The 20,484-nt window shown below is 42.8% G+C and overlaps 1 protein-coding gene and 1 long non-coding RNA gene across 3 annotated transcripts; both read right to left on the reverse strand.

The window, feature by feature from the left end:
* szrd1 (SUZ RNA binding domain containing 1) lies at positions 1-8,456 on the reverse strand. Of its 2 annotated transcripts, XM_079517926.1 has the most exons (5): positions 8,291-8,456; positions 5,015-5,144; positions 3,248-3,297; positions 1,226-1,498; positions 1-870 (listed from the first exon to the last, which is right to left on the reverse strand). In XM_079517926.1, the coding sequence occupies exons 2-5, from the start codon at positions 5,063-5,065 to the stop codon at positions 759-761; spliced, it is 486 nt and encodes a 161-aa protein (XP_079374052.1). In that variant the 5' UTR covers positions 5,066-5,144; positions 8,291-8,456; the 3' UTR covers positions 1-758. The 2 variants fall into 2 exon arrangements, with proteins under 2 accessions (XP_079374052.1, XP_079374053.1); XM_079517927.1 differs by lacking the exon at positions 5,015-5,144.
* An 8,330-nt stretch (positions 8,457-16,786) lies between these two features.
* LOC306918081 lies at positions 16,787-19,927 on the reverse strand. The gene is made up of 3 exons (XR_013789280.1): positions 19,675-19,927; positions 19,266-19,367; positions 16,787-17,408 (listed from the first exon to the last, which is right to left on the reverse strand). It is a non-coding gene; the product is annotated as an uncharacterized lncRNA (long non-coding RNA).
* Between the last annotated feature and the right edge of the window lie 557 nt (positions 19,928-20,484).

The raw sequence follows: 20,484 nt of genomic DNA on the forward strand, positions 1-20,484 counted from the left end.
TGGCAATGTACATATTTCATTATTCAAGAACAAGAAAAATAAAAAAAATAAACCCCAAAACATGACAGACATTAAAAATAGTTGGGGGGGGGGGGGGTAGATCAGGGGAGGTGGATTGAGAGAGATTTCTGGTATTATTATTGCTGGAGAGGTACACGTGCGCCAGCCCATCTCATTTTGCTATGGCCCCCGTCACAACTCCTCTCTCTCTTCTTTATCCATCCTTCACTCAACACTCAAGTCTTTGCCATACAGCAGTGTCCGTAGCCGACGTCCAAAGGAGCCTTCAGCTCCATGGGCTTCCCGACACGGACCAGTCTCAGGACCGACCACAAAGGACCGAGCAGAAGGAGGAGGAGAAGAAGAAGAATCCCTGGGCTTGGTGGGTGTAGGTGTGTGGGGACTGGGGACGGGGGCAGTCTCTTAAAGGGATCATCACAGTGTGTCCAGAAGGTGTCCTTTTTAAATCACAGTGTCAAACAGAATGGAGTGGGGAGACAAGAGAGAACACTTTCCTTTTTCACTTCCAACACAAGTTATTTCCTCCACTTCAAATTCCACAATTACAAGTGGGAAGTGGTGGTGGGGTTGTAGCTATATTCATAACCCGTCCGACAGCGTGGACAATGAAAGGAAAGTTGTTTTGTTTTAAAGCATTGCTGCATTTGATAGGAGGCAGGGAGGGTAATATTCATATTCCACTCTCCTCCTGTTGGTCTCTCTCTTTCCCCCCCATGGCTAGGTGGCTCTTGGCCCACTTATCTGTGCTGGCGGAAGCCTTGGGTGCCGTCTGGGCCTGCTGGCTGGCGGACAGCGTGATTGTTTGATCGAGTCTCCTCTGAAGGCAGGGCCGAGTTATTGCGCCCTGGTCTGATGGAGAAACACAATCAGCATCAGGCGGTTCAGCAGAATGTGGAACATGCAACATTTTAACCCATTTAGACCTGACGTCGAAAAAAGGGAAAAAAAAGTCTTCTGAAAGAATATAATATTCAATGATTTGTGCCGCATTTTCACGATTTTTCAAAAATAGCACACCTACAAGCTCGTAGCGCTATGAGCTTGTAGATCTGCTATTTTTCAATAGCTAAAGTATAACATAATGCTTAGTTAAAACACCAAAAGGGGTTCCCGCCAAAAATGGGTTAAACCCTATCACGATCCAAGTCAAAAGGTACATGCATGACAGCTAAGCTGCACAGACGAAAAGTGAATATTATATTACCTTTCTGTGGTGGGCTTATCCTGAGGCGACTCTTCTGGGCTGGCACTTCCCAATATTCTCTTTCTGGCCTCTGCGTACTCTGCCTCGCGCTGGGCCAGAGACTTGACCTGTGGCGTAGCCCTGTTCTGAGAAATAGGCGACCCCAGTGTCCCATTGCTGGAGGGGCGCTTCAAGATTCGGATCTGGGGTGGTGGCGCTGCCGGCAGAGACTCATCCTGGATCATCACTATGGCTGTCTTCAACGGTGAGCGTGAAGAATTGTTACTGGACACTCTGGAAACAAAAAGGGACAGTCAGACACCCAGCTCTACGTCTCCTCCAAACCCTCTTCCGCCTTCCCACCCTCCTCCCTCTGTACCTGTTTGCAGGAAATCAAGTCCTGGTTCACCTCTAATTTCCTCAAACTCAACAGTGACAAAACCGAGGTAGTCCTCATTGGTTCCAAATCCACACTCACCAAGCAACCCAGTTTCACTCTCACCATTGACAACTCCTCAGTTTCCCCCTCCCCTCAGGTTAAGAGTCTGGGTGTCGTCCTCGACAGTACCCTATCATTCCACACCCACATCAACACCACCATCCGGTCCGCCTACTTCCACCTCAGAAACATCAACCGCCTCCGCCCCTCTCTAACTCCCCACAGTGCCGCAATCCTGGTTCACTCTCTTGTCACCTCCCGCTTGGACTACTGTAATTCCCTTCTCTTTGGTCTCCCCCACAAACTTCTCCATAAACTCCAACTGGTCCAGAACGCTGCTGCCCGTATCGTCACCAAAACCCCTGTCATCAGTCACATCACCCCTGTACTTCACCAACTCCACTGGCTCCCCATCAAATTAGTCCAGTAATAATGTAATTTGACCTCTAACTAATTGCAAAAAAACCAAACTCAACTGATTTTGCATCTTCAATATATCCTGAATAACAGAAAAAAAATTGCCTGGAATTGTCTGAGGGGAAAGTGTTGAAAATGGCCTGTACAGTATGGCCACCATTGACATCCTATTATAAGGCAATATTTTCTAAATTTCCTTATGCTTTAAGTAGCATGTGACATATCAAACTATGGGGTTTTCATGATGCTGAATCCATTCCAAGCATTAGTTTTGCGTAAAAACACTAATTGGGCTAAATTTGGCCATAGCAACTTGCCCAAATGTGCTGACATCATCACAGTTTGGCAAGTTGCTATGGCCAAATTTAGCCCAATTAGTGTTTTTATGCAAAACTAATGCTTGGAATGGATTCAGCATCATGAAAACCCCATAGTTTGATATGTCACATGCTACTTAAAGCATAAGGAAATTTAGAAAATATTGCCTTATAATAGGATGTCAATGGTGGCCATACTGTACAGGCCATTTTCAACACTTTCCCCTCAGACAATTCCAGGCAACTTTTTTTCTGTTATTCAGGATATATTGAAGATGCAAAATCAGTTGAGTTTGTTTTTTTTGCAATTAGTTAGAGGTTGATCCTGTATTTTCCATAGATTTCCTGTACTAAATACCGCATCGACTTCAAGATCCTTCTCCATACATTCAAGGCCATCCATAATCTCGCCCCCCCATACCTGTCTGACCTGTCCATGTCAACATCCCCACCCGGTCTCTTAGGTCTGCCTCCTCAATCACCCTGAAAGTTCTCCCAGCCCGTCTCTCCACCATGGGGTCAAGAGCCTTCAGCCGCTCTGCCCCCCACCTCTGGAACTCCCTCCCCCCTGACATCAGAAACATGGACTCTATCACCATATTCCAAACTCACCTCAAAACCCACCTGTTTAGGCAGGCATATGGCTGACCTCTGCTGCAAGCTGTGCCCTAGTTTTGTTTTGCTTTTAACTGTGTTTTGTATCAACTGTTTTTAACCTGTACGGCGACCTTGAGTGCCCTGAAAGGTGCCTTATAAATAAAATTTATTATTATTATTATTAAACATTATAGGTGGACAGCTTCCATACAAATCTTAGACTGAACCAGGAGAATTAGGGGGCCGTTTTGTTTTTTGCTTTGCAGTCCTTACTTTTCTTTCTGGCTGATCCTTAGCTTCTCCTCCAATCTTCTTTCCATTTCCTGTAATAAAAAGAAATGTCCAAAGAATTGATGCTGTGATGAGACATTCAAATTGAATTTGGAAACATTTAGCAAGTAGGTAGTAAGTCAGAGAGGCCAACAGACGGGAGGCTAGTTTCAGTTTCAAGCTATTTATAAGCGACTTCTGTGGGGCACTCGCCAAGTCATGTTTTTCTTCTCCCCTGCCATGTGCCCACAAAATCCTAATCCTAGAATCAAAATCAAAATCCTAGATTTTAGACAAAATGGGTTTACATTTTGCCCAAAGGAAGTAAACTTCTGACATGGGGTGGGGAGTAAGGTTCTTTAATGTTGTGTGTGTGTGTGTGTGTGTGTGTGTGTGACACGCATATCAAAGTGGGGTCCATGCAGGGACCCCCGGGGGGTCCTTTATGAGTTATCATGGGTCTGTGACTCAATAGTCCACACATGTAAGGGTTGAGCATCACTGGTTTAAGTCATTATTATACACTCAAAGTTAGTAGTTGCCATCAGTTTAGCCACTGCCAGGCTCACGGCCTAACTACTACCTGGTTAGTCTGGCTAATAAAGGCAGACCGAAGATTTGAGTCTGGCTTATTAGCCAGGCTACTACCTGGTACCTGTTGACAATATGCTATGCTGTCAACTGTCAGGGAACCCGCTACAAGAAAAGAGACCAAGGATTTCAAAATGACGTCACAAACAATCAGGGAAGTGTGAAGTAAGTTGCTGCCTGGACTTTTTAACGGCATGACCATTTTAATAGCGATCCACAAATTCACAACACATGACCAAACCAAATGGACCCTTATGGGACTGTAACTCTGAGTGTGTGGACAAATGGAACCAAATGTACACTCTGAGTTAAACCAACATTGATTTTACATTATAAATTGGGGGTCTCGGAGATTGAAATTACATTAAATGGGGGTCCGTCCGTAGACTAATGCATGTCAAACTGGGGGTCCTTGAAATTAAACGGGTTGAGAATCACTGCTAGAGCAGTAAAAATCTTCTCTTATGGTATGGGGGTCCCTGGCATTATCTCGTCAAATGGTGGGTCTGCGGGCTAATTAATTAGTATCCATTTGGGAGTCCTTGACATGGAAAAAGTTTGGGAACCACTGAGCTATAAATAAAGGAATGCGGCGTGTTGAGAGACCATCAGCTATTTTCGTCACACGAACTACGAAGAGTCTCTTTTCTGGGGGGGGACGCCTCGTTGTGACATCGCTGCCGTATCCGTCGGCACCTTTACCGTAGTAGGTACAACACGCAGACACAACTACCAAGTTAGTTTAGCTCAAACCGCTAACTATTAGCGGCTAACGTTAGCAACGCCTTCCTTCATGCCGGCGGCCCGGGACGGGACGGTCACGAAAGAAACCCCCCCTCCCAAAAAAACAAACCCCGACTTTACAATGAGGTCTCCTTTTTTGACAAGTACAAGTACTTCAAACTATGTATTAGTTGATGTCTTCTTGGGCCAGAAACGACTAGATTTCGTTCGTTAGCCACGTTAGCTCAACATGAAGTTGTGTTGTGGCTAACAACATGCTAACACGGCTGGCCTGTTAAGAGTCGTGACATGACGGGAGGAGGGACGGACGGACGGGGCGGTTGATGACTTGTTCCCCAGCGGATCGTTGGCTCTTCGTAAAAGCCCAGGCAGAGCCACATGATTCCTGGATACGTACAACAGTAACGACAACGAGAAGCTTTGTGGTTCTCTTACCCCGCTGTCCGCGGCTTCCTCCCAACTTTCGGCGACCTCCTCCTCATCCATGTTTCATTTCATTCTGTTCCTTCCAGCCAGGCCGACACGCTGCTGCTGCTGTCGGGACGGAGGGGCTCCGGCGTCACGTCTGATGATGGTCCGCCCCGTTCACGCACACACACACAGCGAAATCCTCAGTGTTATTAAAGCTGCAATCCGTAGGTTTCACTTTCACGTCATGGTTCCAAAAGGAATTCCCGGCCCACTTGGCCCGGCTGGAGGGACTAGGCGGGCCATAGGACTCGGGAGGTGTTTTGGGATTGTGGCAATGGGGTTTGGGGACTGCCATAGTGAGCTGTACAGCCTGTACTACTTTCCATTTCCATTCCATTTCCATTTACCGTAAATAAGTTTTGTATGGCTGCTTTACTTCATTTTTGGTACTGTTGGACTCATGGTCATGGAGACAAATTGAGAAATTAATCTACAGTGTAGTATTGCTGTAATTAAATGCTTAAAATGTTTTTTTTTTTGTGTGTTTTTTTTAGGCCTATTATTATGTATGCAACTTAGATACATTGTAAGAAAAAAGGGGCATCATGTCAAATAGATAGACTTCATCTTTCATTGGATCAAGGCAAATGTGCTTGCACACTGATGAATCTGAATTATGGTCCATATTTTAGTATGACGGTCATAAGGGGGGTTATGATGAATCTGGAATTTATAATTCTAAGTAATGTGTGCTACTGTGCTCATCTTGACTTTCATTTGGAGGCGTCTGTAGGGTGTCTGTGACTGTCTTCCACACCCGGTCCCATGTGGTGAGGGCCTTGCCATTTGCTATGTGCCTTCCTGTGGCTATTTGTATGACAAAGGAGTTTGTTGACATGAAGGAACAGACTGATTGATCAAATGACTTGTCACTAAAATGTATGCATATTTCTGTTGACACCCTACACTCATGTAAACTGCTTAAAAGGTTGACCAAGATGGGACTCTTTGTCAGTCGGGCGCGAGCCTTGTGGATGCACGTCAGGCCATTCTGGCTGGCGCATTTAACCTGTATGCTTACAATGCTGCGCTGTGTACTTCATCTCTGATCTGCCGTCTGCCGTGTGTCACAACTTTTCTCCGGGGCTCTCATGGTTCAGATACATCAACACCAAAGAATTGATTGTGCTTGCACAATCAAAGAAGAAACTGGTAAAAGTATAATGCATAGACTAGAGTTGTATGGTCTCATGATGTTTCAGTAGGATGTCTTGTCTAAGCCATTTTCTCACCTCAAAATGTAGCCATTTAGAACATTTTAATGTTATTGAACTTGAGATGAAGAGTTGTTCATAATATTATTTAACAACTGTCACCAAGTCTTAGTCAGAGGATATTAAAAAAATCTGAGAATAAATTCCTTGCCAATACATTTCTTCACCAATGTGTTTGTAAAGGTGTCTAGTAACACATCTCACAAAGATTGAAATTCAGTTTCCCTACCCTGGGGGAATCTCTGACAGCGGCTTAATGTTGGGGTACCATTAATAACCTATAGGCCTATGCAAGCTTTTTTTTTCAATTTACGTTTTATTGAATTTTAATCACATACATGAAAACGAAACGACTGACAATTGACAATACATACAACCGAAAACAAAACAAGACAATATACGTACAATACACACAAGGGGAGATGTCTGCCTCTCTTCTCTATCGATGATCATTCATAATACACAAGTACCTCAAACAGGTGCATATACAGGTTAAACAGGTTCAACTGAAACTATACAAAATCAGGTCTTATGGTAGAAACATGAGCAATCCATCTAAACCAGTTATCTGTGAAGACTTCAACTTGACCTCTGAAGCTGAATGTAATTCTCTCCATAATAAATATACTATAGATTAAATCAATCCATTCATTTATAGTTGGTATTACATTTGTAAGCCACTTTTTTGTTAAGGCTTTTTTGGATGCCACCAGCAATAGCCTATGCAAGCTTTAAGTAGCATGTGAGGGGTCAAACTAGGCGTTTTTCAGGATTCTGAATCCATTGCAAGCATTTGGTTTTTTTTGTTTTTTGCATGAAAAACATTACAATCTCCTTGGACTAAAATGTGCCAGTACTCACATGACACTTATAAAGCTGGACCGTCCAGGTAACACAGTCGGTAGAGCTATCGCCTTTGGACCACAAGTTCATGGGTTTGATCCTGTGCATCCTGTGCACGTCTTGGTAGCCCTAGAATGGCTCTGTTGTTACATACCAACACATTCTCATCCCATGTCATAATTTTACCTCGCCTTCTGACGTTTGGCACAGAACATGAATTACCTCACCTATTGACGTATATCGGAAAAATAATACGTCATGGCGTGACTTAAGTGTAAAAAGGTCACGCTCTGACGTTTTTTTTTTTCTGTCTAAAATAATCTGAAGCTATATTATTATTCATGTCATGTTAGAGCAGGTCTGAAATAAATGTCAGAGCTGATATCGACATAAATATGAAATAAATGCTTAAACATGTCACTATGTCTAATGTTATAACCATTGGGTTAATGCTAACAGCTTCCCTGATAAAGTATGCAAATTCCGCTAAAATCCGCCTTTTTGTACACAATCGTTTTGGAAGATAATACTAGTCTTTTACTAACTGGCTAACAGAAATAGCAGATAAAGAAGTATTAACACTGATAGTTTGTAAAAAGTGTGTTTATTTTGGTCCGCCTAAAGCTAATTCATGCTAATGTTCCAGCTGGGGTCACTGGTGGAAAATGCGGAAATGGCTTCCTATTTCCAATAGCAGAAGAAGAAGCCTCGAACGAATTTAGTGTAAACATTGTAACATTATGTCACCATAACGTGGTTATTATTAGTTGCTTTGGAATGTACCTGCCATGAAAATTAAGGTCATAATAACGCAGATCGCATTGATATGTAATATAGTGCGATAATGTACTTGTTTAGCTACAGGATTGATATCAATATATTAGCTAAATGTAGCTAACGGCTATCGTTGCGGCGTTGCCAGTTTCTGCGAGAGAAATAAGCAACCCACCCGGTATATGAAAACAAGCCCAAAATAGCCGATCTACAAGCATTTAACAACACAAATCTTGTCCAAATCTGATATGGGGTCCCAGTCCCTGGCACAAAATACATTTTTTGATGTAGGGTTCTTGGACAATACATAATTCTGGGGGTCCTTGACATGGAAAAACGGTCGCGGTTAATTTCATGTCGGACGTTAACTGGGCGGCCTTAATGTGATAAATGCTCTGTTTGTACTCACCCATTAAATAATTCCAAAGACGTGGAGTGAAATATGGTCCTCTAGTTTTTTTATCCATGTGAAAGTTCTGGTACAAAACGTGTATTTAGTCAATTATCTCCACTTTTTCAAGAGAAGCACACGGACGTCTTTCTCTCCGGTGAGGGGGGACCGGAATGATCGATGAACTGATTTTACGAATACGTCCTGTTTACCGCAGACGTCATCACCAATAAGCCTATCTCACAGAAATTCCCCGCCCCCCTAAATACGCCCCCTTTCGGGGTTAGTGGTGATAGCGTGACGTCACTCCATAGACACTACATGTTAACCGGCCAAGCTCGTTTGAACAACCTGAATCAAGCTAAGAAACAGTGTAACTGCCATGACCAAATCAGCTAAAAGTAACTTAATCAATGATAAAGCACAGGAAAACAAAAACAATCCTCATGAGCTCTGGAAGCTACTAAACAATCAACTAGGCTATGGTCAGAAACTAAAAACCAGGTTTTCAAACATAAACATCAAATCAGACAACACTCTCATCACTGACAACCTTGATGTGGCCAACTACTTGAATATCTTCTTTACAAACATAGCAACAACTCTGGTTAACAAACTGCCCTCCCACTCTGGGCTCTTTGGTGTAGAGCACATTACAACCTTCTACAGAAACCTAGGTGTTTGTAAAGACGATTTTAAACTAGTTATTGTAACAACTGATGAGGTAATTAAGAAACTGAGTGCCCTCCAACCCCACAAGGCCACAGGCCATGACAACATTCCATCCAAATTTCTCAGAGACTCAGCCATCTCTATAGCTCCAATCATCACCCACATAGTAAACCTCTCCATCAAACAGGGACAGGTCCCCCAAGATTTCAAACTGGCCAAAGTAACCCCCTTGCACAAGAAAGGGAGTAAATTAGACCCCGGCAACTACCGCCCTATTTCTATTCTTAGTTCCATCTCGAAAGTGATGGAAAAAATAGTCTATGAACAGGTTGAAAAGTATCTTGCCACTAATAAATTATTGTACGAGTTCCAATCTGGCTTCAGAACATCCCACTCCACTGACACATGCCTTCTCTATTTGAGCGACCACATCAAACAAGAGGTGGACGCTGGCAAATACTGCGGCATGGTCATGCTGGACCTCCAAAAGGCTTTTGACACCGTGAACCACTCCATACTGGTTAACAAGCTAAAAGCAATTGGTTTCGATAGCACATCAGTGAGCTGGATGCAATCCTACCTGGAGGGGAGAGAACAGATGGTGGAAGTGAACGGAACACTGTCCCCCCCCCTCCCAGTGAGCTGTGGCGTTCCACAAGGAAGCATACTAGGGCCTCTACTGTTCCTAATATATGTAAACGACATGACTTCAGCTTGTGACTGCAACTTGTTCCTGTTCGCAGATGACTCAGCACTGCTGGTCTCGGACAGGGACAAACTGCAGGTTGAAAATGCCCTCAGCTCTGAACTCGGTAGAATCTGCACCTGGCTCGCTGATAACAAACTATCTTTACACCTGGGAAAAACTGAATCCATTCTCTTTGGCTCTATTAGTAATCTCAGCAAGGCAAATGGCTTCTTGGTTAGAGTGGGTGACAATGTTATCACACGTAAAGATGAAATTACCTACCTAGGTTCCATCCTGGAGGCTAATCTTTCCGGTGATAAAATGGCCACCAACGTAATCAAAAAAGTAAACCATAGAACAAGATTCCTCTACAGGATCTCCTCACTGGTCAACAAAAACACCTTGAAGACCTTAACAGGAGCCCTTGTACAGGGTTTCTTTGACTATGCATGCACCTCCTGGTACCACAGCACCTCAAAGGCCCTTAAAACCAGGCTCCAGACTTCCCAAAACAAACTGGTCAGGCTCCTACTTGACCTAGCCCCCCGAACCCACCTCACCCCTGCCCACTTCGACAGGCTGGAATGGCTTAGGGTCGACGACAGAGTACAGCATCTTGCAATGGGTCTGGTCCACAAGATTCGATACACCACCAAGATACCCATGTACCTGTCTAGATACTTCCTTAATGTTAACGAAGTCCACACCCACAACACCAGAGGGAGTGCAACGAACCATGTACAACCCAGATTCGGCACAAACAAGGGACTAAATTCTTTTCACTCCTATGCCACCAAAATGTGGAACGCCCTACCAACTGTCATTAAGACATGCGAATCCCTTGACTCCTTCAAAACCGCTCTCAAAGGGCACCTACGGATGGCTGCAATTCGAAACTGGCCCCCGTAAAATCTGAATCCCCCCCACCGCCCCCCCCTCTTTCCCCTCACTGTATATGTTTCTTTTCCCTTTTTACCTCCTTTATGATGAATTCCTGTTCTGTCTATAGAAGTATCTATTTGTACGTCTCTAAATGTTTTGATGATTTGAACATGGTGGACCCTATTGGAAACAAGTGTAATGCTTAATTGGGTCGTCCACTCACAGTTAACAGCCTTTGTATTGAGTTTGTGCTTGAAATGTACTGTAATTCTGCAAACTGTTAATAAATTCTTCAATCAATCAATCAAAAAAGGTAATTTAAGAAGTCTACAACTTTTGTTTTCTCAAGGTAAGGTTTGTTCTATCTGTTCGACCTGATTTACCATCTTGTTTGCTTCATAATAATATTGGTCTGTCACATTTTTACATTAGAAAATGTACTTAGATTCTCCAGAGAAAAAAACGTGTAAATGCTCATGTTAAAGACACCACTATTTACCGGAAGTGGGCGTGGAAAGCGGGCTGTGAGATAGGCCTATTGACAAGGGAAACACAAAAGTTTGGGTCACACAATTGGCAGGTGCCTTGCGATTGGTGCTGGGTAATTAACATAGAGTATATAAAAGGATAGAGACTGAACTGGCGCGAAGCTCCGCCCCCCCAGCTATTCATGTCAGTGGAAGTTGCTCAGTGGCGTTTTGAAGCACCCGGAAGACTGCCGGAAGTCCCTCCTCCGGACCTCAAATTTGAGGTCCGGGGTGACGTTGGAGTGATGGTCCTACGTCACGACACAATGTTAAAGCCCAGCTGCACGGGGTTTCCCGGTCATGAATCCACGGGTCCGCCTGTAGTCCCTCCTCCTACCACTAGGGCCCAGAGCTTCAACGTTGAATAGCCTCACTGGCCCCTTGGTAATTAATCACACCACCTGCCAATTGTGTGACCCAAACTTTTGTGTTTCCCTTGTCAATTGGTGATGACGTCTAAAATCTGTTCATCGATCATTCCAGTCCCCCCTCGCCCGGAGAGAAAGACGTCCGTGTGCATCTCTTGAAAAAGTGGAGATAATTGACTAAATACACGTTTTGTGCCAGAACTTTCACATGGATATAAAACTAGAGGACCATATTTCACTCCACGTTTTTGGAATTATTTAATGGGTGAGTACAAACGGAGCATTTATCACATTCAGGCCGCCAAGTTTACGTCCAACATGATGGTAACCACGACCGTTCTATGCCTATGATACATGAAAATTTACGAAGTTAATTAAATGATCACAGGCATTCTAGGTGGCCCAATCCCAATCCACTCCCTTGCTGACTCAATGAGCCCTCACTGACTTAGCTGCGCGTTCATGTGAAGTCTGCGAGGGCTTGAGGGATGTCCCATTTGAAATCGGTAAGTCAGTGAGGGCTCAGCCCCGCCCCTTTATGTGCCCTTTGCCAAAGTCAGCATCGATGCTGACTTTTAGCCTGGCTAATAAGCCAGACTAATATCACACAACACTGTCGCGGTATATCAGTCTGGGCTGGCTCCACTTGGATTTCATTTCCCGGGGGGCGGGTTCAAACATTTTCTCTTTGACGCAATTGGTCAGAGCTACTGTCAGTCAAAAGTCTCAAGCATTGAACGTCACTGTACCAAAGCCCGCCCATATTGCATACCGTGTCCCGATTGGTCCGACCTGTTCTCGATTGTAGGAAAGAGGCGTGCTACTGAGCCTCGCCAGACCGAAATCCGCTGGTAGGCAACTTTTTTTTGCCAACGGCTGATTCGGTCTGGTTTATTAACCAGGCTAGCTGACTTTAGCTGACTTTGGCAAAGAAATTACCCACAGTTCATAGCGTTACCAGGGGAATGAGGGGGATCCTCCGAACGTCAATCATTTAAGTATGCAAATTAGTTATGTACCGCAGTTAGAATGTCAACAAACACAATAGTGCTTTCTCACTGTTCTCAAAGGGAGACGGAATGGAAGGATAGGCTATATATTTAATAACAATAACAATAATAATAATAATAATAATAAGGGAAACATGATGAGAAATGACTAATGAGCAAAGTAAAATAATATGGAAATGCAATTTATGATGAATATTATTATATATGAATATTACAACCCCTATCACACAGGAAAGTGTATTTATGAAACTAATAATAAAACGACATAAATAGACATGATAGACATGTCATGCATGTAGGCACTGGCTGTGAATAAGGACAGGTTTTATAAAGTGATGCAAAGTGTCATGAATGGCGGATTCATCTTCAAAGTGCTGTCCCATTCCTTTCACAACAATTTGGAGCCCTTGCAGCCTCTCACCCTCAAGCACTTATACAGCTGACGTCACTAAAGTCAATGAGGGTTCAGGGCTCAGGGCTTGAGGGAGGCAATTGGGATTGGGCCTAGGTCTACACGTCTTGGGTGCAGCAAGTCGTGTGGAAAGTACTGGAAGCTGATGGTATAGGTGTGGCTCCACCTCATGCAGCAATCCGGGGTCATCCCTATGTTCCCCAGGTTCTATGTTCCCCAGGTTAGGTTTCTGGTTTAAGGACTTCAGTGTTTTGTACTATATAATAGTATGTATAAGTACAGAACAAAGAATGTTTGAGTCTGAGCAGTTATGTTTTAGTTTATTTTATGCCAGTGTTAATTTTTAGGTGGCTAAGACTAGATAGTTTAAGTAGCCATAGGCAGGCCTAAAGTTCAATGGATTGTTCAAAGACTGAGCTTAAATCAGAATTTGCTACTAAAAGTAACACTAAGACTAAGTTGCTAAAATACTTTTAGTCTTACTAGAATTACTAAAATTACTAGGTTAGGTTTCTGGTTTAGGTTTAGGTTTATTCTAAGTGGGGAACAAAGAATATTTTTTGCATGGTGGGGAACATAGGTACGCTCCCAGCAATCCATCTCCCAGGGGTCTACTCTAGCGCATTGTAACGGGAATAGACTCCTGCGTGTTACCCGCTGATACCGACAATAAGCCTCTCCCGACCTACTAAAGCAGAATTACATTTTTGCCGGCATATAGTAGGCCTACTCCAACTTTCAGCAGCTGTCACGGATTCCCCTAGGCCTATAGTGAAAATGAATTTCAGTCTTTGTGAGATGTGTTACTGACATGTACCTACAAACACAAATTTCACGATTCCCTTCCAGCCACTGTCGCCCCATTATCTACCTATATTTGCTAATGCTGTGTTAGCATGTAAATATCCTGACACCTGTATGGACAAGGACACATGACATGAGTGCAGTGTTGTTTTTGTCGACTAAAACTAAAACTAAACTTCTGTCGACGAAAAATGTTTGCTGACTACCTTTTTTCACTGACGAAAACTAAATGAAAACTCAGAACGAAAATACATTGCATGGATGCAACTGGGACGTATCCTCAGTGATGTATCCAAAGGTCATCGGGGTTTCGGGTCTCGCGAACATCATACCCCTCACTCAGGTGACCCAGCCGGGGTGATCAAGTCCCGACTTACGTCCCAGTAGCTACCCTCAATCAGACCCACTAGGGAAAGACCAGGGCCAAACAATCCGTTGGAACCACTCCGGAACTACTATGCCGGGACTGAGAGGTACAATTCTGGCTATGATGACTAAATGTATTGACAATTTCATCAACAGCTAAAAACTAGACTCAAATGCTAGGAAGGGGACTAGTGGACAAGAGATCCAGTATACCGGTAAGTCATTTTACACTTGGTTGCATGCTGAAAATAGCAGATCTACAAGCTTGTAGATCAGCTATTTTCAGCAAGTGTAAAATCAGTCATTGCGACGCATCAAGGCCCGCCAAAATACATTTTAGTCGACTAAATCAACTGTAGATTTAGTCGACTAAAATCTTATGACATTTAGTCGACTAAAACTAGACTAACACTAAAACATTACAGGTGACTAAAACTAAATAAACTATTCAAGAGACTGACTAAAACTAAAATCAAAATTTGCTGCCAAAAACAACACTGCATGAGTGGGATGGGCACATGCATCTCTTTGTAAGAGATCCAATTACTGCAGCCCATAGACGCACTGCCGCGCACACACTGCCTGGGAAAGAGTACTCTAGTAGTCTACAGCAGTGGTTCCCAAACGTTTTAGCTCTATACCCAAAAGAGAAATTAGAGTCGACGTTTGCCTGGGACCCAAACTAGTGAAAATATCAGATCTACAAGCTCACAACACACGCAACACAGTGAGCTTGTAGATCAGTTAAGATGCAGTTCCCAAGTCCCGACCCACGGTCTGGGACACAGTACGGGCTAATTCTCTAGTCTAGAGAGCACCTGGTCTGTGACTTTTGTCACTGCCCTGCAGGGTATACTGAACCAACATGCCAACTGCTTGTACATGTTGAAACAACATGTAACTACAGCATGTTACAGCTGCCTCGACTTGTGAAAGTAACACAGCTGTCCAGTCTTTCTTCATTTCCTGTCATGTGTGTCATGCTGGGACCACACAGCTGGAACAGATGGCGCCCCCTCGGTGTCACCATGATGACTCACGGTCACCTTCATGTCCAGCTCATCCCTAGCACATTCTGGGAGGCACCCTGTAAGGAGAGCCCTTCATTCTGAAGTCAATGTTTGTGCTATTCAATCCAAATGTCTTGGATAAGAGGGTCATTGTCTGATTTAGTCCTCCAACCACGAAGAAAATTATATGAATGATGAATGAATGAATGAATGAATGAATGAATGAACGAATGATTTTATTTATTTAAGTGTCATGCCACCTTGTGGCCCATCCCTCATGGGATTATATGACACCTTTTCACACAAGTTACAATAAACAGTTATACACTTAGTTCTTTACTTATACTGCTGATCGCATACTACTGATCGCATACAACATAAATACAAATACAATAAATCAAAACAAAACAAAACATAAAACAAAACACGGTAACTAGCATACGTATTTCTTACTGGCTGTACATGGCCTTTTTCCTCAGGTCCCAGGCTTTCTCTAGATAATTTGCCAATTTCGTCTTTTTCAAATAAATATTTATATTATATATTTTTTATTGTTTAATGTAAAAGGAAGGGGCTTATCAAAACGTACTTAGCATTAAATATTGTGTACTGCCCCCTTCAAGCTAGTATTGCGTATCCAGAGCTATATAATTTTCTTTAGAGCTTATTTTTTTATTTCCTTTTCTGCTAAGCTACAAGCTATATGCTTAGATGATTTCTATTTATATTAGGATAAATATGTGCGACTGTAAAGATGAAACGGAAGTGGGGAGGAGGCTCCACTTCCGCTTTATATTTTACTCATGATAGAGCTTCCGTTGCAGTCTAGACTGAAATACAACAGATATGTGTATACAACAAATACAACTGTATGACAAACACATTTGGAAATTGCGCGAGGCAACAGTCTGGCAACACGAGACTACCTTCAAGCTAATCTCCCAGATGACACACAGTTGTCTCAACATTCCTGACACAATTCTGAAAGCCTTCAACTGGTATGCCTCCAAGTTCTGCTTTCACATAATTATGGATGGTTGGAATGTCATCTTTCTGCTTCATCCTTCATTGAGATTTTTGGGAACCACCAAACATTCTTCAATAGAAACAGTGGTATGCAACAACAGCACAGTCATGGTGCACAGACGACCAGTGTCCATTTTTCCACATGTCTCTATAAAATGTCTCTTTGGCCATCAGGTCCACTGCCTTCACAGCACCACCTGTGATAAAGTCTCAGCAGATTTTCATCAGCCTTCATATTTTCCAGAGAATCAAGAGTCAAGAGGGGTTTATTTGTCGCTCACTCAATTCAATTCAAATGAGCTTTATTGGCATGAGAAAACATACGTTTACATTGCCAAAGCAAGTGTCACGATATACTAAAAATCACACCCGTGTGAACTGAGTGGTGTAATGTCTTATATAGACTGATCAGCTGTGGTCTGACGTAATGAAATCACACCCGTGTGAACTGGGTGACCATAGCAACCATGCTCATTTTTTGGTACGAACAGACAGACAGACACGTAAACTAACAAAGCCAGTTGTAGGAGTGGTTTACACCACTCAAAAACAGTTGAAAATGGGTATATACAGTTGGAGGGGCGCTAATATTTTAAAGTCTAACTCATGTTTATTAGGTGATGTAATGGTGATGTAAAACAAACAGTGACAAAACAAACATTACATTATCTTTATTGTTAATGGCATTTAATGTTTGTGTTGGGGACATGATGATGTAAATTTTGATTTTCCCTTCATTGTCAATGGCGTTTTTATAACAAACATTGAACTAAAGACAAACATTAAACCTGTGGCTAGCGCCCCTCAACAACATGTTGGTGTGGCATGTTCCACAAGAGACATTTGTGCTCCCGACCAGATCACACGGCAATTTAGTAACACAGACCAGGCTTTCTTCTGGGGTGGAAAGCCTGGTTACACGAGGTTAACCTGTATGCCAAAAATGTCAGAACCATGCAGGTACACTGTTGATTAATTGGGTTTTTGGAAAATGAAGCATCATTTTGACTTTTAGAAGCCTCCACATGTACTCTATGTCAGAGTCACTTTCAATCATTGCAGATTCACTATACGTTACGAGACATGAATGCAGTATGTTATTGCATACATAGGCTGCCTAAAACAAAACCAGTCACAAAATATGTATTTATACTGGCAACATTAAAAGTCCATATACTTGGCTGCCACATGACGTCACGTTTATTGCCCTAAACAAACATGCTCATAAGAATATTCAATGCGGTCAAAATCCACAATGTAGTCATCGAGGGTCTTGCCCTCCTGGACACCGTCGAAGCGCAGTGTTCCTCCGTCACCCGGGAGGTCTTTAAACAGACAGATGTGAATGTAATCTTCTCCGCCAACATGAACCTACAGGAGAGATAATGAGAGGGTTAAGAAGACCCAATACAATGTATATTAACAACCCATTTAGGCCTGACATTGAAATTAAAAAAATGTCTTCTAAATCATGACAATTTTCAGATCTACAAGCTAGTAGCGCGGCACTCGGTGCCGCAATATATGAGCTTGTAGATCTGCTATTTTTCAATAGCTAAAGTATAACATAATGCTTAAAACACCAAAAGGGGTTCCCGTCGTAAATGGGTTAACCAGTAAGACGCCTAAGGACGAGAAGCGACCTCACCCTAAAGGGAGAGGTCGCGTGCACGCATCAGCACTGGTGCTTTGGCATCAAACCCATGGGGGGGTTTGATGTTTAATTTTCGGGCCTGTTGAGAACTCTAGTTTTCCCCGGCTGCACTAATAACTTTGGGGCAGGCCCGTCTAGAGTTTGAATGGACAGGTAGGCTATGGCTATCAGTCAAAAGTGAGACATCGAAGAGGAAGGATGGATGGGGAACAGGTTCTGACATATATCCATATATGGAGATCTAAGGGTTTGAGGTTTGAGTTGAGGTCCGATGTGGAGTTGCTGGCTAATATTGATGACATCGGGGATCTTAGCCTATATGGGCTTAATTGCGACAGCAGATCGCATTTTTTATTTATTTATTTATTATTAGCAAATCTTTATAACAGTCATGACATATACAATACATTACAATACAGAACAAAACAAGACAAGACAAACACAAACAACAGAGTTATTAATACAACAATACAACACAGCATTTACTATGACATCAGATGTAGTGATGTCACGAGACCTGGGCACCATATGGGGGCTTTCCCATGTATGAGGATTTTGAGTGATACACTGACTGACTGACGGGAATTGCATGTTTTCATAGTAAATGTGACCTGCTGTCGCAACAATGTACCCTATAGATTATAGAACAAAGATCCTATGCTGTTGGGCTCCAGGTCGTTGACTTGTGTATTCTCATTTCTCAATGAGAGCCATGATTTTTTTCCCACCCTAAAACATGTTCATCAGGTCTTATTGTTATATAAGGAGGAAGGAGTGGTCCTTAGACCAAGGAGTCTAAAGTACTGTCACCTCTTGAGCTAATAGAAACTACAGGCTTTCTATTCCTGAAAAGTTACAATGTTGTTCTTTTTAATCTTAACTATGTAATCTAATGTAATGTAATGTAATATGTGTACTATGTAAACTCTCAATATAAATTTTCCAGTCATTCAGTTGCAAAAAAAAAGGGGAAAAAACAAACATCTGGGGACCCCCCAAAATAATTTCGGGAACCCCTGAGGGGTCGCGACCCACAGGTTGAGAACCCCTACTGTACTGTACTGTACTGTACTGTACTGTACTGTACTGTACTGTACTGTACTGTACTGTACTGTAACACCCCCCGAATCATACAGTTAATATGTGGTCCACGTCACCACGTGATATGAATATGAACAGCAATTGAACATGGATAAAAGCAGATACGACGTGTTATATCACAAATCTATTATCCGCTCCATATCGGACCGTTGGTCGGGGCGCCCCTTGAAGGTGGCCAGAGGTGGCCAGAGGTGTCGTCTGTCCTGGAGAGCTCTGACGGGTCTTTACTTTTTCAGACACTATATAGAAATCTTTCTGTCTCTCTGTGACCTTGAGCACAGCTATGGTGCACACTCTTATAAGTAATGGTAACTTCTTTAAAGGTCTACTTTATCTCGTGTGTGTGTGTGTGTGTGTGTGTGTGTGTGTGTGTGTGTGTGTGTGTGTGTGTGTGTGTGTGTGTGTGTGTGTGTGTGTGTGTGTGTGTGTGTGTGTGTGCGCGCAACCGTATTCCGTTTAATATTGTTCATTACCTTGATGTAGTAGAAAGATCCACCTACATGATGGGCCCTGTACGACTTGGCTTGGAAAACGGCGTACTTCTTCCTCGTTTTCCACTGTACGTCCAACTTCATCTGAACATACGAATAGATTGATTGATTGATTGATTGATTGATTGATTGAAGTGTTTATTAACAGTTTGCAGAATTACAGTATAGGCCTACATTTCAAGCACAACTCAATACAAAAACTGTTAACTGTGAATGGACGACCAATAAAGCACTACACTTGTTTACAAGAAGGTCCACCTTGTAAACGATTAAACAATACACGGTAGGTATACACCTGGTCAAAAAGTTGTTTTGTAGCCTATAGCCTCATCATGTCATTCTAACAATTCAATATTCTGTTGTTATTATATAAGCCTATAGGCCTACTCACAACATCACACATTTTCTGAAGAGCTTCATCAGCAGTCTCCGTAGGACCGACGCCTCCGGTGCCCATCGATTCGAGGCAGTCTGGGTCTTCGTAGCAATTGTAGAAACCGTTTTCATCTGGCCCCTGGTACCGTCTGGGTACCCCCTCATCTGCATGCTTCCGTTCCGAGATGGCTCCATGGTCAGCTCCAACAAGAATGTATAGGGTAATTAAGGAGAGAGTAATAATGACACTTCCATAGACTCCCATTTTAATGTTGCGTCCACCAACCTCGCCGTGTGATAATATATGATGTTCTTGAAAAAACGGAGGGAGGTGAGTGAGTCTACCATTCATTGTCAATAGAAGCCATGCGGCGACATGAGCCATGACGTGGCAATGACGCAATAACCAGTGGTCATTGACTCATTGCGTCCAGTTGCGTCAGTTGGTGGCAGCCCTTAGAGTATAGGCTCTAAGTGGCAGCCACGAACTGATCAAATCGAAAGAAATTTGGAAGAAATCGCCATTCGCAACGGACTCAGAAGGCTCTGCACTGACTGAGCAACTTCCAAGAAATGTCATGAATAAAAGAGAAAATCCAAAATAATCACAGACTTCCCAGATTAAGTTTATTTGAATGTAGGCTACTGCATAGTGCATATAAAATAAAATACAAATGTCTAGCCTCATCATTATGCCTTTATTGGCATAATAATTCATGATAACGCTAATAACAAAAAAAGTTCAAATAAAAAAAGTCACAAAGTGGCCCAAGTGGACTAATTTGAAAGGTAAAGATTGTGACAACATTTCAACCATTGACATGAT

The sequence above is a fragment of the Electrona antarctica genome (genome assembly GCF_951216825.1).
Source record: "Electrona antarctica genome assembly, chromosome: 2".
Lineage (NCBI taxonomy): Eukaryota > Metazoa > Chordata > Actinopteri > Myctophiformes > Myctophidae > Electrona > Electrona antarctica.

Excerpts from the sequence above, each read along its gene's own strand:
- szrd1 (XM_079517926.1), bottom strand. The coding sequence starts at position 5,065 with ATGGATGAGGAGGAGGTCGCCGAAAGTTGGGAGGAAGCCGCGGACAGC. Across the intron at positions 3,298-5,014 it reads AGGAAGCCGCGGACAGCGGG|GAAATGGAAAGAAGATTGGA; the intron begins GTAAGAGAACCA and ends TTTTTATTACAG. Across the intron at positions 871-1,225 it reads GATAAGCCCACCACAGAAAG|ACCAGGGCGCAATAACTCGG; the intron begins GTAATATAATAT and ends TTTCTCCATCAG.